General features: G+C 42.2%; 1 protein-coding gene across 1 annotated transcript in view; it reads left to right on the forward strand.

Moving 5' to 3' along the window:
- The first annotated feature begins 376 nt into the window (after positions 1-376).
- Dnajc2 (DnaJ heat shock protein family (Hsp40) member C2) overlaps positions 377-27,053 on the forward strand; it is a 30,635-nt gene continuing 3,958 nt past the window's right edge. The window contains exons 1-13 of the mRNA XM_034499929.2: positions 377-646; positions 2,378-2,568; positions 6,918-6,993; positions 9,235-9,333; positions 10,979-11,120; positions 12,357-12,437; positions 13,759-13,824; positions 15,562-15,653; positions 15,744-15,865; positions 21,633-21,782; positions 24,614-24,702; positions 24,922-24,991; positions 26,729-26,913. Of these exons, the coding sequence (XP_034355820.1) occupies positions 583-646; positions 2,378-2,568; positions 6,918-6,993; positions 9,235-9,333; positions 10,979-11,120; positions 12,357-12,437; positions 13,759-13,824; positions 15,562-15,653; positions 15,744-15,865; positions 21,633-21,782; positions 24,614-24,702; positions 24,922-24,991; positions 26,729-26,913 (1,427 nt within the window). The 5' untranslated portion in view covers positions 377-582. The remainder of the gene's footprint in view (positions 647-2,377; positions 2,569-6,917; positions 6,994-9,234; positions 9,334-10,978; positions 11,121-12,356; positions 12,438-13,758; positions 13,825-15,561; positions 15,654-15,743; positions 15,866-21,632; positions 21,783-24,613; positions 24,703-24,921; positions 24,992-26,728; positions 26,914-27,053) is intronic.

Raw genomic sequence — 27,053 nt, forward strand, 5'->3', positions numbered from 1 at the left:
ATTACAATTAATACAATAATAAATAATTAATATCGTATTAATTATAATTAATACAATAATGTATAGTTATATGATTGCACTTATATGAGGTACCTAGAGATCGGTGGTAGTTTATGACTGAAACCTCAGCTCTTGGGAGACAGAGACAGGATTTTCACGAGTTAGAGGCCAACCTGGGTGACATAGTGAGTTAAGTTCTCTTTCAAAATTATTTTTTCCGTCTTGGCCTCGTGTGGAAAAAAAATTAAAAAACAAAACAAAACAAAACAAAAAAAACCCCAATCCTTTTCCACGCAGGAACTGATGAGTCTAGGAACTATTCCTTCGGGCTCCTTGGTCTCAGGCCGGCTTAGAGTCATAGAGGAAGTAGGCGGCCGCGCGCATTGGCGCGAGTCCGTGGGGGTGGGATTGGCGGCCGCTCAGCGAAAGCCCCATCCCGGAAGTGCTTACTGGTCGTCTCCATGCGCCGGTTCCTGGGCGTAAAGCCTAGGCGCGAGGCTCAGACTAGCAGGTAGTGCGGACACAGAGGGCCCTGCCTGCTGGACGTGAGCCGCGGCGTCCGTGGGTCCAGCCCCAGACAGCATGCTGCTCCTACCCAGAGCCGCGGAGGGCCAGGGCACCGCCATCAACCACGCTCTGACCTCCGGTACGTGCCCACCAACCCAGTTTCCGTCCTGCCTCGGGCGCCCCAACCTCAGCTCTCTTCCTAGCAGCCCTTGTGTCGGTAGCCTTGGCCCCGGCGATCTGCTCCGGGGCTTGTGGGACCGTGACGAGCCCCAGTTGCTCGGTGCTGTAATTGGAAGTGTCCCGGGTTTCTCAGAAAGGAGGGTGGGGGCGTCTTCCTTGTGCACGTGTGATTCCTCTTTTCTCTTGGGACTGCCGACTCAAGGAGCGGGCTGAGCAGTTGAGGACCAAGCCCTCCTGTACCCCGAAAGACGCCCCCCTCCAAAGCAACTCCCGCCCACGGCGGAGCGATCCCGCTGCACGAACCCACGTGCCGGGAGAGGTACAAAGCCTTGTTAAGGCTGTTAAGCCCTTCACCTCTACCTTTGCTCCTGGCTGTGTATTTTAAGTTGTTGGAACTCAGAACTTCCTCATTCCATTGGAAGCCCCCTGTGGATGCTCCTGGACTGCTTGGCTTGCACTAAGGATTAAAAGTGCAACTTCGCCTCTTGCTGTAGGTGTTTTGGTTTATAGCCCAGCACGCCATAAAGTATTTCAAGCATCGGGTCTCCCATTTTATTGATCTACATTAATTCCCGTAGCCGCTTACCGTGGGCACTTGTTGAATGTGCTTTTTAAATGTTTCCCACGGCACTTGTTGTGTTTGTGTGTCTCAGTAATCCTTGTACTGGAGGGAAAGGCTTCAAAGGCAGTTTTGAAAGCCACGCCCCCGCTACACAGCTGGTTCATTTTAACGGTTGACTCCTCTCCTGTGTTAGATGGAGGAAATCTTAATATCATAAGCCAATTAAAGCCTGATAAAGAAAGGTTCTTTAAAAATTGTGCACCAGAAATTGCCCTTTGATTTCTTATGAAATTAAAATTATGATCTCACTTTTTCCTGTTCCAGACCATTTTTGAATTTCTGTTGTACAGATGTAAAGTGATTTATTCCATATTATCTTCTCTACAACAGTTTATAGTTTTAAAACTGCATTCAAATATTCTAGGAACTGGATGAGATAGGTATTGTTTCCATCCTGAAATGATTCGATCTGTTTCAAGAAATTTACAGTTCTAGATGAAAGCCCTGGAATTCTGGGTTTACATCCAGCCTGTGTCACCAGGACATAAAAGCAGTCCTCAGCATTGGCTTGGAAAATTGTCCATTTCAACAGATTGTTGCTGGAGAATCCTTAGAATTATTAACCATTTTAATAGCTAAACTATTAATAATTAAGATCACATGAGTGTGCAGTATTTGTTTTTTTGGTGGCTTTTTATCGTTTATTGTTTTATTACTGGTTCCTCACCCTCCTTTCTCACATCTTCAGGAAAATATTGATTAGCTGCTGAAATTCTTTTCTTTTGCTTAAAAACAATAAATGACCAGGTGCTTTTGGGTGCCACACAGCCTGTGTGCAGAGGTCAAAGTAAAAGTTCATGGAGTCAGGTCTCTCTCCCCCTTTACATGGGTTCTGGGCATTGAAATCAGCTCATCAGCCTTAGTGGTGCATTAAATGGAAGAGACTGCTGGAATAAGAAGATGTTACCAATGATAATTTGCTACCCATGATGCATCTGGTATTTTTATAGTTGGTGGTTTTAAAATCATATTCTGACATCATTGTTCTGCTCTTCCTAAGAAGTCGTGTTGCCTTGAAATAGATGTGTTCCATGCAATAGATTGAAGTCTTACTTTTTTCCATCACAGCCTCTGCAGTCTGTCAAGTCGAACCTGTGGGAAGATGGTTTGAAGCTTTTGTTAAGAGGAGAAACAGAAATGCTTCTACATCTTTTCAGGAACTGGAAGATAAGAAAGAGTTGTCAGAGGAATCAGAAGATGAAGAATTACAGTTAGAAGAGTTCCCCATGCTGAAAACACTTGATCCCAAAGATTGGAAGGTATTTACTATGCAGAGCTTTCGCTCATTCAAAGCATCTACACATAAGCCACGTTCCTAGTTTTCCCATTAGTATACTGTATTTTAAGGCAATTCAACACGGTAGGCATAGGTAAGCTCTTTATTGCTAAGCTCAGAGTTGACATAGCACTGACCATAGTATATTGCCTTAGCCATAGCCGTCAAGCAAGGCTTCAGAGTGAAAGTAATGTCTCTGTGGAGTGGTGATGTGCACCTATAATTCGAGGACTTGGGAAATGGAGCCAGGAAGGTTAGAAGTTCAAAGTTCTTCTTGACTACACAGCAGTTAGAGACCAGCCTGGGCTACATAATACCCTATCTTTTAAAAAGCAGACAACAAACTCCAGATCTTCAAAACAGGAATGGTGGTCAATGATGTGGAAAAGGGAGAAAAGGCATTCTGAGTATAAGACAGGGTACCGGAGACTCGGGAGTAAGGAAGGCCTGCCACACGTGGGAGATGGCTCTGCAAGACTAGGCCCAGAAAAAAAATCTAATCTAGATGGAACTTTGTTTATGCTATTTTCTAATGGTATATTTGAAAATGAATTAATATCTCTGAAGACATTGAGTCATCAAAGTTTCCCAGGCTAGCACCCCCGAGGAGATAAGTCACTGTAGTACTTGTAAGCCAATGTAAGTTCAGCCCCCAGAACCCACTTTCCAAAAAAAAGTCTGGGGATTTGGTAGGAGAGCAAAGGGGACAGGAAGGTTTGGAGACATGAAGGTTCTGAGCAATACATGTTATGTAATCCCAGCACTGCGGTGGAGAAGAAAGGTGCTTACTGGCCAACCAGTCTAGATACAAGGTGGACTCTAGGCCCGTGAGGAACCCTGACTGGAGGAGGGGAGAAGAGGCTGATTGTGCATGAGGAGTGACATTTGAGGGTGTCTTCTGGCCTCTACATGCATGCACACACACAAACACACATGCAAACATGTGTCTCTAATACAAGTTTGAAAAGAACAATTCTGTTAGCAGTATGGAAAATGAATAACATTCTGCTACTGGGTTCTGCACAGGCAAAGCGTGTTGCTGGAGATGTTTAGCTAGGTTTTGAGGAAGAGCAAGCACACTGACAGCAGGAGGGTTTCTGAGAGAGTAGACTATAGTAGCCAGGGTTGGAATGCAGACTGAGGAACTTTGCAGGTAGTTTTGTGTTGAAATATTAGTAAAACTGTCTTATAGTTGGTTGGACATTGGTTTGTGGCTCAGTACAATTCTTTTGGAGTTGTTGGCCTAGCAGTTGAGGCTATACATATAAATAAATGAGTATTATATGTGTATACTGCGGAACTTAAGTGCCTGAGCTAAAATCTGCCTCTGCCATATGGTTCCCCGGGGACCTTGAGAAGGTTGTTGGGCGTCTCAGTACTTCATCTCCCTTTTTGGTGTAGTGTTGATGAACATAATGAAGAGTGATGAAGTGATGTATGAAACAGGTAACTCCTTAGTGTAGTGCTTGGTAACAACAACAGTGAACAGTAATGGGCTGCGTGGGGGGCTGCGCACCTGTAATCTTGTATTCTTCAAAAGAAGAGGACTGAACGTTGAGGAAGACGGCTTTTTAAGACGTAGGAAGAATAAAGGGTACTAAGGATGTAAGAAAGGAGGAAGGAGAGAGACTGGAGATGTGGCTCAGTTGGTAGAGTACTTGCCTAGCGTGCACAAAGCCCTGGGTTCAGTTTCTAGCACTCAAGCCAGATGTGGTGATAAACCTGTAATTTCAGCTCTCAGGAGACTGACCATGAGGATAAGACCAGCCCAGGATATAAGAGATACTATTTTATAAAGTGAAGGAAAAATCTTACTAGTTCAGCAAAGGTTAACTGAATGCTATGATCTAGAAACTAAGGGTGGGAGAATTCTCAAGGGGTCAAGTCCAGTGTCACTGATTCAAAGGTGTGTCAGCCTTAACCTGAAAAATGACAAAAAGCTAGCAGATTTGGCAAGCAGGATTAAGTATCCTCATTGCTAATAAAAGAGATGAAAATGTGTTTACAGGTTTGTACAGTGATTAGGAGGTGATGAAATGAGACATTGTAAGTATGAAATTCTGTTTTCAACTTTTAAAAAACTAGAGAAGGCAGTAACTTGAGAGCAACACAGGCTTAGCAGGAGGTTGAGTTGAATGTTAAGATTTTTAGGAGAGAAAGAAGGAAGAGTGGGGAAGTCTTGGAGAATAGAGGAAAGTCCTTGGGTCAGCTTTACACATTCCATTGATTTCACTTAGGAGGTATAAATCAAGCACCTGCCACATGCCAAGAATGTCCTCCTGGGTAGGACAACATCACTGGACCACAGCTTACATTCCAGAGAGCTGACAGTCAGTAAACCAGAGCTCATGGCTGGTACATTATGAACAAGCAAATGGAAGGGGGTGATGTGGAAGATTACCTAAGGGGCTACTTATGGAGTAGATGGGGAAGGCCTGTGAACTAAGATTAAGGTAAAGTCTTTTAAGTAAGGTGATGACTTGTAAACAGTGACCCGAAGGCTCAAAAGGTGGCTGCCAGTGAAGGGGAGATTATTATGCTCACTGGGTGGAAAGTATAGAGAATCTTCAGTGGAAAAGAGGGCAGTGCCGTCAGTGAACAGAAACAACAGCAAAGAGTGGTGGCATGGGAGGTTAGACAGAGATGCTCTGGTTCTTTGCGACTCAGGAAATTTTCACTAGAGTTGGTTGGGGGATTGTTAGCATGGACAGAGGACTCGCCTGTATCCCCTGATTTGGGTGAGATCCCTGAAGAGTAAGTATGCAGTGAGATACAGAGAAACCCTTTGAAGACCATTAAGAAGCAGGTAACGGTGGCTGAGTATGGCTGTAGGAAGGAGGGAACTGAAGAAGGAGAGAGACCCCTCAAGGATGGAGTCTGCTAGGTTGCCACTAGAAGATGGAATCAAGAAGGGTGGAAGTTGATACTTAAGGAAGTAGTCTCAGTATTCGGAGTGGGAATGGACAGAACAGAGCCATTTTGGAAAGAGCATGGTATGGAGAGTTCCTCATGAAATTGACTAGCAACAGAGTTATGAAGTAGTGACTGGAAACATGGTCATAGGACCACTCTTCAAAGATGAAGACAATAGCTGTCTCAGTTTCCTATTGCTGTTATATGGCCTAAAGCAATATGGGGAGAAAAGGGGTTATTTCCTCTTACACTTCCAGGTAACAGCCCATCGCAGAAGTCAGGACAGGAACTCAAATATAGGGATCTGGAGGCAGGAAGTGATGCTGAAACTGTGAAAGAAGGCTGCTTACTGGCTTGTTTCTTCTGGCTTGCTCTGCCTGATTTCTTATACCATCTAAGACCATAGATAGGGTCATGGGTAGCGTCACCTGCTATGAGCCACTTGATCGTTCTTCCATGCTACATGCCTTCACCACCTCCTCATGTAACAGCTGGCTCCTTCTCCAGGACACAGTGGACAGCTTGGGTTAATGCAGCCTTATTACCACTGTTGCTTCCTCAATGTATAAATTCACTAGGCTGTTGACCCGAGTAGAAATGAAAGCAAGAACTATGTCTCCAAAGAAGCTTCATGTTTCAAAATTTCCACCAACTTACTCCTAATGTTTCCTGGGTCTACTCTCAGTGTCCACTGTCCCAGCCTGCTGGGTCTGTTATCATTCTCAATGGGCTTCTGAGATATTCTGGATGAACCTGATTTAAGGAGGGAAGGTATAAAATATAGGTTTTAATAAAGAAAGGCAGTCTTTAGTCAGGTATGTTCAGAAGATGCTAGGTGTTACAAGGTTCTTCTGCTTGCTTGTTCCTATTTTTTTACTCTCAGAAAATATCAGAGTCTTCTATAGGTTTATGTGCATAAAACAGGAAGGTTGTATTGCCATCCACAGTACTTAACTTACATGACTGAAGAGCCCATTCTTGTTTTGTTGGTGGTTGGTTGGTTTTGTTTGGGGTTTTGTTTTGTTTTGTTTTGTTTTTTGACATAGGGGTTTCTTTGTGTAGCCCTGGCTGTCCTGGAACTTGGATCTGTAGACCAGGCTGGCCTTGAACTTACAGAAATACTCTGCGGGCCTCTGCCTCCCAAATGCTGGGACTTAAGGTATGCTCCACCACCACTTGCCTGCTTGGCTCTACAGAGCCATTCTATACAGAGCCTCCCTAGATTCTGCTACAGATGCTATTCTTTGTTTGTGTGCTTGTGCAGCTAGAGATTGAAAACAGGGGCTCATTTCATGCCAAGCAGGTGCTCTATGGCTCCAGCCCACAGCCTTCCTTTGGAAAATAGTCTTTCCTGATAGCAAAGCACAGAAGATTGGGTGTACTCTGTTCAGATTTAACTCCCTTTTGTGTGTTTATCAGAATCAAGATCATTATGCAGTTCTTGGACTTGGCCATGTCAGATACAAAGCTACACAAAGACAGATCAAAGCAGCTCGTAAGTACTTGGAAGTAGTTGAATATTTAATATGGGAAATGTAACCCCAAACTCAGGAGTGGAGCAGCCTCAAGTACATGAGACCCTGTCTTAGAAAGGGAAGGTGATGGGGGAACCTGAAGTGTTCTCAGACTTCAAGTGGAAAGAAAAAAAAAAAAAAAATGTTCCTGCAGGTAGAGATCAGAAACCCTGTAAGAATAATTGCCCATCAAGGAAGCTGGTTTTGTTTGTTTTGGGTTTGGGTGGTGCTGGAGATCACCCCTGAGACCCCTGAGGCCTTGAGTCCTGGCAGCTCTGCCACTGAGCTTCATGTCTAGCCCTTTTTTGCTCTGAGGGTTTCTTTCAGGTGAGAAAGGAACAGGGTCTTGTCTCAGACCTTAGATCCACATCTGCCTTCCAAGTGCTGGGACTGCAGAGGGTTAGGTATAATCACCACGTTCTGGACTGGTTTAAAAATTATGTCTCTTTTAGTTTTGTTTCCAAAAAAAAGATTTTAATTTTGAAAAATTAGACATGTGTATCTGTGTGTGGGTGTGTGGGTATGAGTGTAGGCATCCTCAGAGGACAGAAGAGGGTTATCCAATCCCCTGCAGATGAAGCTACAGGAAGTTCTAAGCTGTCAAGCGAGGGTGCAAAAACTCAAGTCTTTTGCAAGGGTAGTTGTGCTTTCAGCTGCAGAACCATCTTCCAACCCTGCTTTTGCTTATTAATACAATGTCCCATTATGTAGGCCACAATGGCCTCAAATTTGTGGTCCCCTGCTTTACTTAGCTTTCCAGGTACTGTGATTACAGGTGTATGCCCGCCCACACACACCTGGTAGGATTTATGTCTCAAGATTGGTCAGTGTAGCATATGACTTAGATTTTATTAGTAAGCACATATTTCAGAGAACAACACACATTAAGCTATGCTACACAGAGTCTCCCTGCTGGCCAGGATAGAGGAGAATGGGAGAGAGAAAGCCAAAGCTTTCACTGGCTGAATGGCAGTGGTTGTGAGACCAAGTGATCCATTGTCCAAAATGGTACTCAGTCAAGTACTGTTGAATTGTCCACTGTAATTTGATTCTTCACATTCCAAGATAGTTCGGTTCATAGGTTATAGGTTTTTAGAGCATTTCTGTGACCTGCCTAATAATATTTAATACTTTTCTACTTGCACTAGCTCTGAAGTACTTGAACTAGTGAGATGCCTCTTCATAGGTGAAGAAGTGGCTACTATATCCAAGCTGAAAGAAAGAAAGTCTTGGCCATCAGAAAACGAATGTCTCTCACAGTGCTGAGCCTTTGTAGAATATATAGAACTAGCCACATTTGATGTACCCATAAAAAGATTTTTAGAAAAATATTCATAAGTGTTTTCAAATTGTCCACACATGGGAAACGACTAAAATGTTCACTAACAGGAAAATAAACACACAAGCTAGTGTCATTTGGTACAGCTGAATACCGCTCAGCAGTACAGAACAAGAATAGATTACCAGGAGCCTGCCTGAGGATGTAAGTGAATCTCAAACCACAGACCTGCTAGCTAACTGACTAACTAACATACATACATACATACATACATACATACATACATATTTTCAGAACACACAAAAGCAGCCTGTGGGGACATAATTAGGATGATGTTGCCCAGTTTAGTAGGGGACAGGAGTTGCCTAAGAAAGACATCCCAGGAAGGAAGTAACCAACTGGCCCCTCTCTCTCTTCTGGATATTGCTATAGCTACATTATATAACCTGTCTAGACATTGAACTGTACACATAAAACCTGAGTATTAGAATTCACTGCTAAGAATTTTATCTTAGTTGAATGAAGTAGATAAGATTTAAGAAATCTAAAGAAAACAGTTACATTGGAAAGTACATATGATCTTTTGGGCCTGGACAGAGATAAAAGTTGTAGTAACCGATTTTTTGAAAGTAGAATCATTACTATAAAGTTTAAAAGGTTGAAAACTAGAGTTGTATTTTAAGCAAGTTCATTTCCTTAATGTAGTGTATGGTTTTAAAAAATAATGGTTAAATACAGGTGCTTAATTTTATTGTTTTAGTGAGGTGCCACTAAGTGAAGTACAAGGAGGAAATGGGACAGTGGGATTGTGAGTAGGAAAACAGGGAAGAATAAACTATAGGCTGCTCTAGAATATGTCAATAAAAGTGACTTAAAACTGGATTAAAACAATTTCAAGTTACTAAAATATTACCAAACCAGTAACATGTGATTGATCCTGCAGATAAAGCAATGGTCTTGAAACATCACCCAGACAAACGGAAAGCTGCTGGGGAACCCATCAAAGAAGGAGACAATGACTACTTCACTTGCATAACTAAAGGTAAGAAGATAGCTCACACTCAGGGTTTCAAAGAGCAGTGCCTATCATTTGCAAGGCTTGTGTTCCTGTGCATGCTGCACTTCATTTAACTACCTTATAACATTCTAAAACCTTTCTGCTTCATCATGTTGTTTCTAGTAGTTTCTGCACAACTTCAGTACAGTAAGGTAGCCTTGACTTTTAACATCCACACATAACTCTCTGTTAGGAATGCAGAATCTCAGCCGGGCGGTGGTGGCGCACGCCTTTAATCCCAGCACTTGGGAGGCAGAGGCAGGCGGATTTCTGAGTTCGAGGCCAGCCTGGTCTACAGAGTGAGTTCCATGTCAGCCAAGGCTATACAGAGAAACCCTGTCTCGAAAAAAACAAAACAAAATAAAAAAAGGAATGCAGAATCTCAGGCCTCTCCCAGATTTACTGGTTACAGTCTGCATTTTATTAGCATTCCCAGGAGATAGGTTTGGTTTTGTTTTAAGATAAGACCAACTCCCAGGTGATTCTTAACCACGATTACTTGTAGCTGATCATATAAATATGTTTATATATACTTATGCATGTATAAACAAATATTGGTGTGTTTTTAGTACATCCCAGCTCTCCTTCCCAGACCCCCTCTTTCATACACACACTCACTTTTTGGAGAAGGCAGGATCCCACCAAATTGCCCAGCTATACTTAAAGTTACTGCATTCCAGGCAGACCTTGTGTTTCCAATCTCACTTCTTCCTGGCAGCTGGGACTTAAGGCCGGCACTGTCAGGCCTGGTATGAATGTTGTATATGGTGGTACAGATTCTAAGCTCTTTTGTCATTTTAGATCACTGTGGATCCACTTAGAGGTTTTACTAGCTTAAATGGATTGGGATGGAGGTGACGCTTAGTGACAGGGCACTTGCCTGGTACATGTAAGTGTACAGCCCCCAACATTGCAAAAAATAATTTAAGTTGGTTATATAATAGTAAATCACACACTTATTTATAGCTGTTTACTTGGCCATGACCCCATTTGTAAATCAGTCCAGGTAACTACTATTTCTGTCTGTGCAGCCCAGACTGACCTCAAACTTGAGCTCTTCCTGTCTCTGCCTCAGTGCTGGGACTGTATGGACATAGTGTGATTGTAGGACATGGGGATGTAGGACATGGTGTGATGCTGGTTTTTAAACAATGACACACATGTGCACCCTTCGGATTTGTTCTCCATGGCCCACCCTTTACACAGTGGTCAAGAAGACTTTAGAACCTTAAAGCCTAGCAGTTACGTGGTATTGGTTTGAAGGCAGGGTCTCACTCTAGCTTGGCTTAATTCTAGGTCCTTAATTCCTGTCCAGCTGAGAGTTAATATTTTCAATTGTTTTATAATGGACTGAAGGAGTGACTTGGGCATTTGTTCAAGCTCCCAAGGGGAGAGGAGGACAGTGTTTTGACACTTTCCCATCCAAAATTCAAAAAGTTGAAATATGAAAGGAGCTTTTTAAGCAGAAAGGGATTTTTATTTCCTTACCCCCATCTTGTTTTGCTGTGATGTTGGTGGTCAGACCCAGGCTCCTCTCCACAGAGCTGCATCCCTAGACCAGTATTTGTTTTCTGATGTAAAAATAAATAACTGGTAACCTCGTGGTGGTGTCATGTTGTTTTTTTCTCAGCTTATGAAATGTTGTCTGATCCTGTGAAAAGGCGGGCATTTAACAGTGTAGATCCTACTTTTGACAACTCAGTTCCTTCTAAAAGTGAAGCAAAGGACAATTTTTTTCAAGTGTTTTCTCCAGTGTTTGAAAGGAATTCCAGGTGAGTTAAAGCAAGCCCAGCCCGTCCCTTTGACCACAGTGCTCAATGGCTTGCCTGTTGTCGTCCTCCATTAGTAGCTTTCTTATACATTATGTCCACAGACTCTCTTCCTTTCTTCTGCCATACTGAGCCCTAATCAGAAGCACTCTGTCTGCCTTGACAATTAGCACGTGGTGCTGATGTTTAGGTAACAGCACAGCCCTCTCCTTTGTTTCCCCTTTACCTATAACTGCACGGGTGCCAGTATTCACAGTTGAAGAAAGTTTTTGATGTTGTGGGTGAAACCCTGGGCAGTATTGCATGCTGCACACGTGCTCCACACTAGGCTGCATCTGCAGCCCTGGTTTCTTTGTTGGGCATCTTATTTTTATAAGGCTTCTTATTACATCTTGAGGATTAATACATACTTTATTGCACTAAAGTGAGTTTGAAAATAGTATGCAGTAGTAGTGGTTTTTTGTGTTATTGGTTCCATCTGCATTGGCACTGAGTCACCTGGGGAGCATGAGCAATGCCTGAGGTACTCGATCTCCCAGTTGCCTCCTTTACTGCAATATCCTGATGCTCCCAGTGACTGCTCTGATTAGTGATTCGGTGTGACCGGCCACTCTCACTGAAGGTGGTGTAGACAATGTGGGAGTCTGTGTGCTACTTAGTAGAATAGAGCAGTGTAGCCACCTCATCTCCTAATCCTTTTCAGAAGAGTGGCCAGGCAATGGTGGCACACGCCTTTAATCCCAGCACTTGGGAGGCAGAGGCAGGCAGATTTCTGAGTTTGAGGGTAGCCTGATCTACAGAGTTAGCTCTAGGACAGCCAAGGCTATGCAGAGAAACCCTGTCTCAAAAAACAAAACAAAACAAAAAAAGAAGAAGTAAAGAGTGACAGGGGTGCAAATCCCTCTGCATTGCTGGACTGTGCCAGCCTACAGGTTATTTTTGTGCTGTGTTTTTAAGTGGCAGCAGTGAGTTTGGGAAGACTAGTTGCCCTTTTTCCTAGTTAGCATTCCTGGCAAGCAGCTGCTCCACCTCTGTACTACATGGAGTGGAGACAGTCAGTTTGTATTTCACTGTCTCCCAGCCTGCCCTCCCCTGCATTGCTTAACACACCACTTCCGAGAGTTGCAAAGGGTGGAGGGTGGAAGGGATTAATTAGTAAAAGCTGTTGTTTTTAAAGAACAAGTTGAGCTCCTGTTCAAAATCTTTCATTTGAGTCAAATTTTTGTTTTAATATTTCAGATGGTCAAATAAAAAAAATGTTCCCAAACTTGGTGATATGAACTCATCATTTGAAGATGTAGATGCGTTTTATTCTTTCTGGTAAGTGAATACGCTACTTACATTCTGACGTCATTTTTAAGGATGTCCACTAAATACTTAGTAGCTCATCCGTTCACATTTGGATAGCAGAGCTTTTAGTAAGCATATGAAATGAATAAAGATTTTCATGCAATGCTCTGTATCTTTTATATTTGCCTTTTATGACTTTTCAGTCTGCTTTCTATTAATGTATTAATGAGGTCTAGCTAACAAGTACTTGATTATAATGATAAGTAAAAACTGGGAATTAACTCATTCATTAAGCCATCTTTGTTTTTTGTTTTTGTTTGTTTGTTTGTTTTTCTCTCTCTTTTTTTTTTTTTCAAGGCAGGATTTCTCTGTATATTAGCTCTGGCTCTCCTGGACTCACTTTGTAGACCAGGCTGGCCTTGGAATCAAAGGTGTGCGCAACATCCAGCTTTTTTGTTAAGTCAGGGTAATGTAATCTTGGCTGGCTTCAAACTCATAGAGATCTCCCTGCCTCTGTACTTCAATTAAAGGCATGTACTGACATCCCTACCTTATTGAGTTCTTGGACCAGGCCTGATGATTTATGGCTTTAGTCTCTGAAAAACAGAGGCAGGCCAATCTCTACAAATCTGAGGCCAGACAGGACTACATAGTGAGATTCTGCCTCAATGGAGGGAAAAGCTGAGTTCTTGAAGTAGATAGTACTGTTTACTGATGATCCACTGATTTTCAGTAAACATTAAAAATGTGCCTGCATGTATGTCTGTGCACATGGTGCCTGTGGAGGCCAGAAGAGGGCATTCAATGGTTGTGTGCCACCATGTGGGTGCTAGGAATTGAACTGGTGTCCTTTAGGAGAGCAGCCAGTGCTCTTAACCACTGAACCATCTCTCCAGCGTTATTGTTTGTCTTTTCATTAATTGCTAATAATTACAGAAACAGTCATTCTAGATAAAACTAATTAGTTTTGTCTATTGGAATAGCTTTTACATTCATATGACAACGCAGAAATAAAGTAAGCATTAACTAAGACTTGATAGAAGCTAACATGAAGACAGGGAAAAAATCTCAGAACACATTGTTGGGAAGCAAGAACCTGAGACAAGAGGCAGTGTTTGACCTAAGAATGATGAGGACTTTCACAAGTCATGGCAGGCAAGTGCTGTGCTGGCTTTACAGTTTTGACTGAGCACTTGAGCATAATGTTAGTCTAACAGCAAAAGGGAAGGAAGGGCCTGTTTAGACATCTAATCTGCTTGCCACTGCTTTTTAAAAGTAATGTGTATCAAATGTAATCTTACAAGGATTTATTTTTCCAATTCTGTCTTGATTTCCTTTCTGTCCATATTAGGTATAATTTTGATTCTTGGAGAGAATTTTCTTATTTAGATGAAGAAGAAAAAGAAAAAGCAGAATGGTATGTATGTCAGTTGTTAATAAAGAAACATGCGCGCGTACACACACGGACACACACACATAGTGGAGCAGAAGAGACCAAATCCAAACCCTCATTTATGTTACGCAAATGCTACCACTGAGCCATACATCCAGCTTTTCTCTAAAAACAAATAAACAAAAAGTTGTGTATATGTATGCTAGAGATTAGTCTTAAGACCCTGTATAAGGTAGGCAAGTAAGCTGCATCCAAGCCACTTTATACTTTGTTATTTATTAATTGTGGGGGACACAGTCTTGTCCTGGGTATGGAGACCAGAGGACAACTTTGTGGAACCCTGCTCCCAGGGCTCAGATTTATACCCTCGGGCTTGAAGGCAAGCACTGGCACCATGTTGCCACTCTCCAGCCTTTTAAAAATTATCTATTCTCTGACCAGTCATATACGTGTGGGATGTTTTGATCATGTTCATCCTCTTGTCTCCTCCCAATCCTCTGCAAGCCTTCCTGCCACACGTGCTCCTCTGTCTTCCTTCTTTCATGTCCTTTTGTTGTTGTTTAGCAAGCATGTGCTTGTGTGTAGTTATTTGCTGGATCGTGATTACCTTACCTGTGGTTGTACCACCGAGGAAAAATTACTCCACTTCCCCCAGCAACTTGTAACTGCCAATAGCTCCTCAGTTATAGTGGCCCCTCCCCTTTCTTCCACCATCCATGAAGGCTGTTGACAGGCTTAATCTTGTACAGGAGCCTCAGCTTCTGTGCATTCATCACTGCAGGTCCCCAGCATGTTCAGAAGACATTCCACAGCGCCCCTGCACATCCTGCAGCTGCCAGTCTGTCTTCTTCCATCCTGTGATGTTCCTGAACCCTTAGGTGTCAGAGTGAGGGCCATGCTCTAATGCTCTAGTCGGTTACTCTTAGTGCATTGACAAGTGAGGAGTCTGCATTAACCACTTCCTACTGTAAACAGAAGCTTTCTGACTAAGAAAGCTGCACTGACCTATGGGTATAAATATAAATACTTAGGCAACTTGACCACATTTTTATTTAGCAAAGCACTAATAGTTGATTCCCCAGTATGGCCTTTCCATCCATGATGTTCTGACCACGTTTACATTATCAGGCATGAGTTCTGTCCTTCAGAGTGGACCTCAAATCCAAATCATAAAGTGGGTGGTTACCCCATAACTGAATCATGGCCACTATCATACCAATAAGCACATTTTGGTAACAGGGAAGTTGTTTGTTTGATGTATATTTGTGAGTACCTTCATGTATGTATGCACACCACATACCACCTCAAGAGGCCAGAAGAGAATATTGCATTCCCTTGAAACTTGAGTTGCATACAGCTCTAAGCTGCCAATGTGAGTGCTGGCCACCTAGGTTGGGTCCTCTGGAAGAAATGCTTCAGCCTCTGAGCCTTTTCTCTGAGTCCTAATATATAAGCCTAGGTGGGGTCAAATACACGTATGAAATTGTCAAGGGAACATAGGGTCAAAATAGTTCAGGTCCATGCATTCTTCTCTTGGTTGCTGAAGCTAGTTTTAGTTTTTTATTAATGTGTAGGGAAATTCTTTTTACATGAATATCAGGAAAAACAATCAAAATTAGTACTAAATAAAACCACCCTTTAAATAATAGGAATGAGATATAGTGGCTTCGTCTCTTAAGCCATTTACATTGAAGTTATAAAGTGTCATGTTTTCCAGTCATCTTTAGTACTCATTTGATATTAATGTTTTGTGTCTTACAGTCGTGATGAAAGGAAATGGATTGAAAAGCAGAACAGAGCCACGAGGGCACAAAGGAAAAAGGAAGAGATGAACAGAATAAGAACATTAGTTGGTAAAAATAGTTAATGAGTTTTTTTTTTTTAAAAAATTGTTACATTCTTTGAATGTTAGACATTGACAAATTAACTTATTTTTTGGGTAGATAATGCTTACAGTTGTGACCCAAGGATAAAAAAGTTTAAGGAAGAGGAAAAGGCCAAGAAAGAAGCAGAAAAGAAAGCAAAAGCAGAAGCCAGGCGAAAGGAACAGGAAGCCAAAGAAAAGGTAAGGTAGCATCAGGGCAGCGGTGCAGTGGGCTTCAGACAGGCATGGGATGCCAAAGGCTTCAGGTCCTGAAGGTGGAATAATTAGAAACAATTGAGGACCACTCTGAGTAATGACTTTAAGGTTTTGTTATTCTTTGTTTGTTTTGAGATAGGGTCTCACTATGTAACTGTAGCCTGCAACTCACTATAGACCAGGCTGGCCTTGATCCCACTGAGATTGGCCTGCCTCTGCCATCACACCCAACCTGTTTCTGACATTGTGAGACAGAGTCTCACTTTTTTTTTATTGAATATTTTATTTATTTACAGTACAAATGTCATCCCCTTTCCCCATTTCCCCTCCCTAGAACCACCTATCTTATACCCCCTCTTCCTTTATGCTTTTATACCATTTTGATTACATGCATGTAATAACGTCAGTTCTAGGTTGAGGGTCTAGCAATACAATAGATGCAAATAGTCAAGGAATAAGCAACACAATAAACATACAATAGTCAAAATAAAAGCAAGGCATTAAACCCACCCAGTTACGTGAACGCTCCCACGATTATTGTTTCTAAAGGATTATCAGGATGACCAAAGTATCTGAGCCTACTTCCCTATCCTAGCCCAAGGTCATTTTCATGTCTGAAGCCTACTTCCTTGTTCTAGTCTAAAATTTAGAATCCTGGCTGAAATTACTTCTTTGTTCTGGCCTAATATTTAGATTCCTGCCTGAGATAACTTCTTTATTGTAGCCTACAATTTAGACTTCTACCTGAAATTACTTCTTTAAGTCTAATGTCAGATTCCTGCTTGAAGCCTATTTCCTTGTCCTTGACCAATGTCATATTCCTGTCAAGCAGCCCCTTTCCTTGTCCTTGGCCCATGTCAGCTTCCTGCCAAGCAGCCCCAAAGGCTCTCCACCTCTCCCCCTTTTTTACTTCGTTAACAAGACTGAGCCTGTCTTAGGTCATTCTGACAAGAATGCCTTCCTTACGTGTCATGGAATATGCATTATCAAAGGCAATGCACGTATGTCTTAGGTTGGTAAAGCTCTGCAGAATCGTACCTGTCCTTGGCTTGCCACCTTGTTAATTTAATAACTCTGGGGGTCCGTTTTCAGGTTTAAGCCATGTACTTTGGCTGCCAACATGTTGATGTTATTAAAGATAAGCTTTAACATGATGGGCAGGATTAAAAGTATTCCCAGGACAAGAAGGGCTAGCCTGATCAATATGCCATTCCTGAGGTTTGTTCAAAATGGAAATACTGAGCTCAGGCCAGGGATAATTTTATCGGGATTGTCTGCAGCATCAAAGGTCAACAGAACAGCAGTCTTTCAATTCATAATCTCATTGTGCAAAGTTAACACACCCAGAGAGGTATTAGGATTATGCCAATTATTCTACAGGTGTCTTTAAACTTTTTTCTAATTATAATGATAATCATTGTGAATTTCAAAAGTAACACTACTCCAATAATATTTGTCATGACACTTGGGATGGCTCCTAACTCTTGAACCCTGAACCTCCTTCAGATAATTTGAATGGGTTATAGAGCATCATTCGTTGTTCCAGATACCTATATAAATCCTTTTGTATACTCAATACATTAGTAACATTTTTTGCTAGATGGTTAACAAAAATAGTTGTCTTAACTCCTTGTGCCAGTGCTATTGCAGAAGCAGTGGTGCTTGCAATTAATGGAATTAAAGCTGTTATACCAGCAATAATCAAGCCTGCTACCCTCTTGCTTCTGCTTAATGCCTAACTCACTTCTTCCAGCACTTTCAAGCTTTTTTCAGAGAATCAAGGTTTTCTAATACTCAGGGCAGTAAGACGAAAGCTGGTTGATAGACCCCCGTAACAGACATGCCAGGTTTCAACACACTAACATAATTGGAAATTATACAGTCAATGCAACTTACAATAAATGCTGTAGAAGAGACAAAACCAATTTTAGCTTGACAATTAAAAGAGCCTTAAAACATGTACTAACCCTTGTTTGAAATCCAGATCCTGTCCCAACATTTTCTCTTGCTATCCTAACATCATAGCGAGCCACAGCTAACTTCCAAATATGTCTCTGACAAAGTCCAGATCCAGTCTTCCAAAAGTAGACTGTTATTTCCCATATTGGATTGATTTCTAGACTGGTACATGATTGAGTCTTAATAGTTGGGTACCTTTAAGAAGAAAACAAGAGACACAGTTTCTCTTTTTGATTCTCTATTCTACAAGGTCTTAAAACTTGAGGCAAGGCAGCTTCTCCCATCTGGGATATAGTCAAGCAAAGGTGGGTTAGGTGTCCAGTACAGCTCCCCAGTCACCCTTGTCAGGGCACTCAGTAAGCTCACAGGTCAGCATCATTCTTTGTCTCCACAACAGTATGTCTCACCAATCTTTTTAAAGTTCCATGGGCCTCTTCCACAATACCTTGTCCTTGAGGATTTTAAGAAATCTCTGCAATAAATTGTTGACAAGAACCAACCTCTAAAAAATCATGAATCCAGATAAGATTGTGTTTAATTGAACTACTGCGCCAATGCAATGTTGCAACACCGGAGCTAAACATGAAACACGTGATCAAGGTCACCAGTCCAACGCCTTCCTCAACAGATCCTGACAATATCGGTGGAGGAGATCATGGGGGGCCTGTCAGGGTCCTAGAACCTATTAGACCCGACAATGGAGACTGGAAGGGAGGAGTTGTTGACTAGAGAGTTGGTTGAGCGCTTGACAAAGCCTGACTCTGAGTCCATCCTGTAGCTACAAATTGATGTGACCAAGATGGACTCTACTGTATCACGGCTTGCTTCATCAGTTGATTTAATGGTCCTCTCATTATCTAACTCTATCCAGACATTGTTGGTATTATCAGCCAAGATTAATGGACTCTCTGGAGAATCTTGAAGTGGCTTTGAAAAACATAGGAGGAAAGACTAGACTTTGTACATGCTCGCTCTGCACTTGGAACCTCACTAGTTGAAAGGTCTGGCCCAACTTACCCGTCAGCTTCAACCCTGTAACCCTTGGAGGATCCGTCAAATGTTACCTCATCTAAAGGGTTAATCATAGATTTAAAAGAAAAACGAATTGTTGACAAAAATTCTTACTGCTCAACTACAATTGCCAGACCATTATCTGTTTTTTTTTTTTAAAATTGGATATTTATTTACCTTTCAATGTTATCTCCTCTCCCATTCTTCACCCCCCAGCCCTTACCCCATCCCCCCTCCTCCTATTACTATGAGGGTGTGCTCCCACCATCCTCCCATCCCAGCCTCCCTGCTCTCAAATTCCCCAACACTAGGGAATCCAAACTTTTAGGCACCAAGGCCATCCACTTACACTGATGCCTGGCAAGGCTACCCTCAACTACCTATACAGGTGGAGTCATGAGTCCCTCCCTTTGTGTTCTCAGGCTGGAGATTTTAGAGTGTCTACTCCAGCTTGTTTCTTAGGACCATTTGCTTTGAAAATTGTTTTCCAGCATTTTACTCTAAGGTAGAGCCTGTCTTTGTCACTGAGGTGGGTTTCCTGTATGCAGCAAAATGCTGGGTCCTGTTTATGTATCCAGTCCTGTTAGCCTATGTCTTTTAATTTGGGAACTGAGTCCATTGATGTTAAGAGATACTAAGGAACAGTGATTGGTGTCTCCTGTTATTTTTGTTATTAGAGGTGGAATTATCTTTGTGTGGCTATCTTCTTTTGGATTTTTGGAAGAGAATTACTTTCTTGCTCTTTCTAGGGTATAATTTCTCTCCTTGTATTGGAGCTTTCCTGCTATTATCCTTTGTAATGCTGAGTTTGTGGAAAGATTGTGTAAATTTGGTTTTGTCGTGGAATATCTTGGTTTCTCCATCTATGGTAATTGAAGAGTTTTACTGGTATAGTAGCCTGGGCTGCCATTTGTGTTCTCTTGGGGTCTGTATTACATCTGTCCAGCATCTTCTAGCTTTTATAGTATCTGGTGAGGAATATTATTATGTGAAGGGAGGTATTTCTTTTCTGGCCTAGTCTATTTGGCATTCTATAGGCTTCTTGTATGTTTATGGGCATATTGTTCTTTAGGTTAAGGAAGTTTTCTTCTATAATTTTGTTGAAGATATTTACTGGCCCTTTAAGTTGAGAATCTTCACTCTCATCTATACCTATTATCCTTAGGTTTGGTCTTCTCATTGTGTCCTGGATTTCCTGGGTGTTTTCTGTTAAGAACTTTTTGCATTTTGTGTTTTCTTTGAAAGTTGTGTCAATATTTTCTATGGTATTTTCTGCACCTGAGATTCTCTCTTCTATCTCTTGTATTCTGTTGGTGATGCTTGTGTCTATGACTCCTGATTTCTTTCCTAGGTTTTCTGTCTCCAGGGTAGTCTCCCTTTGTGATTTCTTGATTGTTTCTACTTCCATGTTTATGTCCTGGATGGTTTTGTTAAATTCTTTCACCTGTTTGGTTGTGTTCTCTTGTAATTCTTTAAGGGAATTTTGTCTTTTCTCTTTAAGGGCTTCTAGCTGTTTATCTGTGTTCTCAAATTCTTTGAGGGTGTTATTTATGTCCTTACAGTCCTCTATCATCATCATTAAAAGTGATTCAAAATCTGAATCTTGATTTCCTAGTGATATGGGGAAATCAGGGCTTTCTAGTGTGGGAGAACTAGGTTTCAGTGATGCCAAGTACCCTGGGTTGCTGATGCTTATGTTCTTGCACTTGCCTTTCACCATCTGGATCTCCTTAGTGCTACCTGCCCTGTCTCTGACTGGAGCCTGTCTTTCCTATTATCTTGGTTGTGTCAGAACTGTGTGGAGATGGGTGTTACTACTGGGATTACAGCTCGGGCCCAAGATCTGCTCAGTGCTCACGAGCAAACAGGAAAGAACCAGTGCTCCGGGCCAGGAATGAATTCCTGGGTCCTAGTGGGTCCCAGTTACTCCCTGTTTGGGGTGGGTGTTGCTGTCTCCTTAGCTAAGATACTGCCCGGGTTAGAGCTCCTGGGAGGCCCGCTTCCTCTGGGTTGTGTGAGGTTGGGGGCAGAGCTGCCACCCGGGATCTGTTCTTTGTTCTGGATCTGCTCTGTTCCCCGGGCTCAGACCTGAAGGGCAGAGTCTCACTTTGAATCCCAGGCATGAGCCACTTATGCCCAGCTTGTGAGTGAATCTTAACAAGTTGGCTAGGTGTCTTACAACAGATCCTTACTACATGAACAAAATATATCATTTTTTAAAATCCTTCAACTTTCTTTTATTTCTTAAGTTATTTTATCTGATGCAGGGCCTCAACTATATAGCCTTGGCTGCCCTGGAACTTGAAGATCTACCTTCCTCTGACTCCACCTCCAGAGTGCTTGGATTAAAGTTGTGCCCACTACACCCAGACTTACCTTACTTTTAGCCAGATTTATTTTTATTTAACTTCACTGTTGTGTGAGTGTCTGTTCTATTCATTATATGCTACATGTGTACCTGTGCCTGATGAAGGAGAAGAGAACATTAGATGCCCTGAAGATGGAATTAAGGCTTGGGTACTGGGAATGAAACTTGGGTTCTCAAGTGTGCTCTTAACTGCTGAGCCATCTCTCCAGCCCTTGCTTTAGTTTTTAGCTGTTTTATATTTTCTAATAAGTAAAATTTTATAATTTGTAGAATTTTGTCAGCTCTCCTTAACTTTAGTTCATCACTAAGTTGATATCTTGTTCTGATTCATCAAAAGAATGAACATTTAATAAGGTGATAAAACATTTAGAAGCACTAGTTTATTAAATAATGATTTTGCTCATCTTTTTAAAGCAAAGACAAGCTGAATTAGAAGCTGTTCGGTTGGCTAAGGAGAAAGAAGAGGAAGAAGTTAGACAGCAAGCATTGTTGGCCAAGAAGGAAAAAGATATCCAGAAAAAAGCCATTAAAAAGGAAAGGCAGAAACTTCGGAATTCGTGCAAGGTATGCCAGACTGCTGGGGCAGCTGCCCGCAGGAGCACTCTTGAACCATGAAGGTGCTTCCTCTTTACCACGACAAACACACATGCACACTTTATCTTGAAATGCATATTCGGAGGTTTGCTCGGCTTTTATTTGGTTTTCCTCTCTCTCTCTCTCTCTCTCTCTCTCTCTCTCTCTCTCTCTCTCTCTCTCTCTGTGTGTGTGTGTGTTTGTGTGTGTGTGTGTGTGTGTGTATGTGGGCACACACAAGCGATGGTCCATATGTAGGGATCAGCTGACAACTTGTGAGAGTCCGTTTCTCGTTAAAATGCTCGGAGCAAGTATGTAACTATTGAGCTCCTCCAGCAGACTGACTGAGCATCTCATGGAGCCAAGCCTTCAACTTTGTACCTGTAGCTGAGGCAACAACCTAATCTCGAAAATAAGACAATCAGTGAGACAATTTGCAAGCAGTACTTGGCACACACAGCAAGCGTTTGCTCAGATTCCTTGGGGATGGGTGAGCCCTTCTGCCCCTCCTCCTAAGGCCCCCAACAATAACCTGAGGTTCGATTCCTTCAAGGTTCACTCCGAGGAGCCAATGGGCTTTTTGGCCTTCCTTACAGATCATAGGTGAGGAGTTAAAGGAGTGTGGGCACTTCTCTCCTAACAGGCTGCACCTGGAAACCCACCAGGTTTGAGGGCTTTGCTACAACCACATAGATGGACCCCTTCCCTCAAAGTCTTCCCTCTAGCCCCTCCCTGAGGCTCCAGGAAATTACATATGGCAAGTGTTAGGGAGTGGGTGGATACTCACATGAGACTCCTGTGACCCTCCCAACCCTCCATGTAAAAGAACCATCGACAAGCCCACCAGGGATAATCCTTTTATAATAGGGCACAGCTGAACTCCTTGGCTTGGACTGAGGTCAGTGTACATCAGCCTGCGATGCGAATTTGATTTTAAAAAGGGGGGTGGGGAGGTACTCAGGAACTAAGAAGGTTGAGTAGTACTTACTTATAGAGTATCATAAATTAGAGTAGAAGCTCTGGTCTTGGTACCTGTTGTATTGCTGTTTCCCAGCACGAGTTGATTTGTTCATTCATCACTTGACCAGACAAGAATGTTTTGTAGCCCAGGTAGTTTTAATTAACAGTCCTTGCCCTCAAGGGACACTAATAGTAATGACATGTAAACAGGCACCCACACTTCAAGATGAAAATCAAGAATATGAAGAGACCAAAAATGTAGTAAGCAACGAAGACTTTCTGTCTCTAGTGGGATTTACCCCTGCCACTAGAGGTAAGGGGGTGGGGGAAGGGAAGGAAGGCAGAGAATGTTCAGAGAATGCAGACAAGTCAGGCTTGGAGAGCAGGGGCTGCTGAAGAGGAGGAGGAGCCAGGCTTGAGGGTCATCATGTGTCTCACCAAAGGGTTGAAATCTGCCAAAGGCTCAAGTCTGATCCTGATTCAGTTTTGCTCAGGGGCTCAGAATACAAGAGCCAGAAAGGGTAGTTAGGACCCCTTTGTCACAATCCAGGTTAGAGTATTGTGGCCTGGACTAGGGTCTAGACATGATGGAGATGGAAGATGGATGAAATGGATGGAGCAGTATTTCTAAAGCAGGATAGGCTACTGCCTGTCTGCTCAGGTTGTATGATGCCTTTAGCAGAGTGAACTTTTTGTGTGCCTTAGTTTTTTTCTAGGAGAAATGATTTGCTGATATGGAAGACAGGGGAAGCAGAGATGAGGGAAAGTGATGGGTCTAGTATGTGTCATGTTGAGCCTATTGGGACACTGCAATGGACTTGCATGTGCAAGTGTAGAATTCTTACAAGCAGGATCACTATAGACTCATCAACATCTTGATAGCACTAGAAACCATGCAAGTAGATGAGATCGTCCTGGAAAAGCCTGGAATTTGGAGATTGTGGGGGGTGAGGGGGAATGCCCTAGAAAACTACAGTGAGGCACTAGACTGCTCAAAGAGATACCTGGAGCAACCTGACAGATAGGAGAAGATAGTACAGTGGAAGCCTGGGTGTCCACCATAAAAGCGGCCTTGGGACTTTAATAAGAACCATGTTCCACGGGTTAAAAGAAGCAAGAAAGAAATGGAAGACATGATTATTGGAAGACATGTATTATTGCAATTTACTGTCTAGGAGAAGGTTTTTTTATTTTTTAAGATTTATGTATGTGTTGTTGTTGGTTTTTTTTTTTTTTTTAATGAGTACACTGTAGCTGTCTTCAGACACCCCAGAAGAGGGCTTCGGATCTCATTACAGAGTCACCATGTGGTTGCTGGGAATTGAACTCAGGACCTCTGGAAGAGCAGTCAGTGCTCTTAACTGCTGAGCCGTCTCTCCAGCCCCTGGGAAGGCTTTTCTAGCTAGTTCTTTGTACATTCACTTACATTAATCTGTATATGTATAATCTTCAATTAATCAGATTTTTCCTAATAGCTTCTGTTATTTAGCATATTATAACCCCTTTTAAATTTCTCATATTTAAGTTTTCCAGTAGATTCCCCATTTAGCACATTTAGATAGCTAAGCAGCAGATAGCTGGGGGTGGAGAGGGCTGTCAGTTTCTTGGTCCTCAAGTATCTGAGTAATTACTGTTAGTTTACAGCACCCGTAGGTATTCTGCACTGTCTCTTCTGATTTGCTCCCACACTGACACTTGGTATAACACCTTTTCTCCCCTGAGAATAAGCTGGTGTGCACAAGGGCTTAATGTGTACATTCCCATCCCGAAGCGCTGGGGAAGAACACGCTTTGTGCTTGTGTTGATGATGTGCTTGGCTGTCTGTAGTGATAGAAGATGGAATCATTTCATTGTACTTCTAGAGCTGGAATCACTTCTCCGACAATGAGGCAGATCGTGTTAAAATGATGGAAGAGGTGGAGAAACTCTGTGATCGGCTTGAACTAGCAAGGTATTCTGTGGAACTGCTCCTGACAGACATTTCTTCAATACTTTGCCCCCATCTCCACATTTTTTTCTTTTTGGGGTGCGTGCGTGTGTGTGTGTGTGTGTGTGTGTGTGTGTGTGTGTGTGTGCATGTGTGTAACTTGAAAATGGAGCCCAGTGTTTTATGCAAGCTAGGTAAAGGCTGTGCCGTAGTGCTACACTCCCAGCTCTCTCTCTTCTGTAGCTTACAGTGCTTGAATGAAATACTGGCATCATCCACGAGAGAAGTAGGAAAAGCTGCACTTGAAAAACAGGTAACAGGACAAACCACCTCCGCTTATATTTGCCACCTGTTTCTTTACCTGCTACATGGGCTACAAAAGGCAAAGATTATCGGGTTTTGTGTCTGTGTATTTCCCACTATATTTTGTTTATATTAAGTATTTTGCTGATTTAAATTAAATTTAATATGCTGGGGGGGTTGTTTGGGTGTTTTTTTGTTTGTTTGCTTGCTTTAAGACAGGGATTCTCTGTGTAGTCCTGACTATCCTAGAACTCAATCTGTAGACCAGGGTGGCCTTGAATTCAGAGATCCACCTGCCTCCCAAGTGCTTACTGCTTAGCTGGTGCTTCTTTGTATTTCATTGTATGAATATAGCATAATTGTTTAGCCAAGATCCATAATGGGTATGTTTTATGTACATAGTATATAAGCCATATAAAATAGTAGCCTGTGTGTAACTCATTCAGACTTGGAGATCCGCCTGCCTCTGCCTCTTGAGTTGTAGGATTAATAGTGTGTGTCACTACTGCCTGGCTAATATACATTTTTTAATCATGTAGTGTTTAATTTGGAGTCTTCTGCACATTAGTCATAGGTTTGTATTTTTTTAAGTATTGAGTAAAATTTGTTTTGCTCATCCCCAGAGTATTTTATAACACTTATAAGCAAAAAAAGGTCTTTGTTCTGTCTAATCGGTAACTTTTATTTTAAGCAATTAGGCAGGCCTAGAAACTAAATTTAGTTCAACAAGTTTTGGTATTTACTATACTAAATAAAATCTGATAGTCCTGTGCATGCGTAGTAGTCTATCGAGGTGCTTTTTGGGACTATTTAACGTGATCATTGTCAGAAAAGAATTCATAGGACAGTTATGTTGAATGAAAGATCCTGAGGCTCAAAGGATGCAGGGCATACAGTAAACACTAAGTGCTGAAGTGAGTCTACATCTGGATAGTAAGGGAGGGCTCGGTGGAGGGTTTGAACCAGCTTTGGAGAGGGACACCGTTAAAATGAAGGTTAAGAAACGACAGGAACTGTGAACAGGTAGGAGAAAATTATGTGGAAAGGGAGACAGGAAAATAAGTTGATTCAGACAAGTAAAGCAAAATTGAGTTTTAAAGACTTACATGACCAGTTTCCATGTCCACAAGATCTTTCCATTGACAGGAGGTTCAGTGCTGTACTAACTATCTGGTATTGGTAAACAATGCATAAGACAGATAAAAAGTAACTAATTTTTCTATAAGAAAGACAAGAATCAGGAAAATGTTTCAGAGTTAGAATTATAGGGACTTGATGGTTCTGAGGGACTGAAGGAGGAATAAGTTACAGGTAATTCTGAGGCAACAGCCTAGAGGAACCCCAAGTCGCATAAAGGTTTTGTTTGTGCAGATTTGAAGGTGAGTAGAGCATTGTAAAGGGTAGAACTCCAAGATAAGACAGACCACTTTCCAGCATGCTTACATCTCCATAGAGAAAGAGCTTGAGAGGTTTGAGGTAACTCGTATGTGAATAACACAAGCCCTTGCCAGTGAATCATCTTGCCAGTGAGTCCAAGGGCAATTCAGGCTGCAGTTGCTTTTCATCCCTTAACCTAAGCAGTGGGGGATGGCTGGGTTTTCACCCAGCTGATGCTTGGCTTGAGTTTTGCCTATGGACTGTAGGGTAAAAATGAGTTTGCATAAAGTTGAGGACCACTGTACAGCAGTCAGAAAGGTGGTGAGGTCACTAAATGCTTTCTAAGACTGACCTACCTATACTTGTGTAGATTGAAGAAGTAAATGAGCAGATGAGGAAAGAGAAGGAGGAAGCTGATGCTCGGGTGCGGCAAGCATCTAAGAATGCAGAGAAGTCAACTGGCGGAAGTGGGAGTGGCAGTAAAAATTGGTCAGAAGATGATCTGCAATTATTAATTAAAGCTGTCAATCTCTTCCCTGCTGGGACAAACTCAAGGTACTTGCTTTCATGAAAATTTCCAGTGTGCAGTGGGGCCTGGAGATGACTAAGTATTAGCCTAACAGAAACAGGTAGAGATGAGCTTGAGTGTAGAAATTCTGCCTTTCACTAAGTTCCATCACAGTGGGAAATGGGAG

This window comes from Arvicanthis niloticus, chromosome 4 (assembly GCF_011762505.2).
Source record: "Arvicanthis niloticus isolate mArvNil1 chromosome 4, mArvNil1.pat.X, whole genome shotgun sequence".
In the NCBI taxonomy this organism is placed as follows: Eukaryota; Metazoa; Chordata; class Mammalia; order Rodentia; family Muridae; genus Arvicanthis; species Arvicanthis niloticus.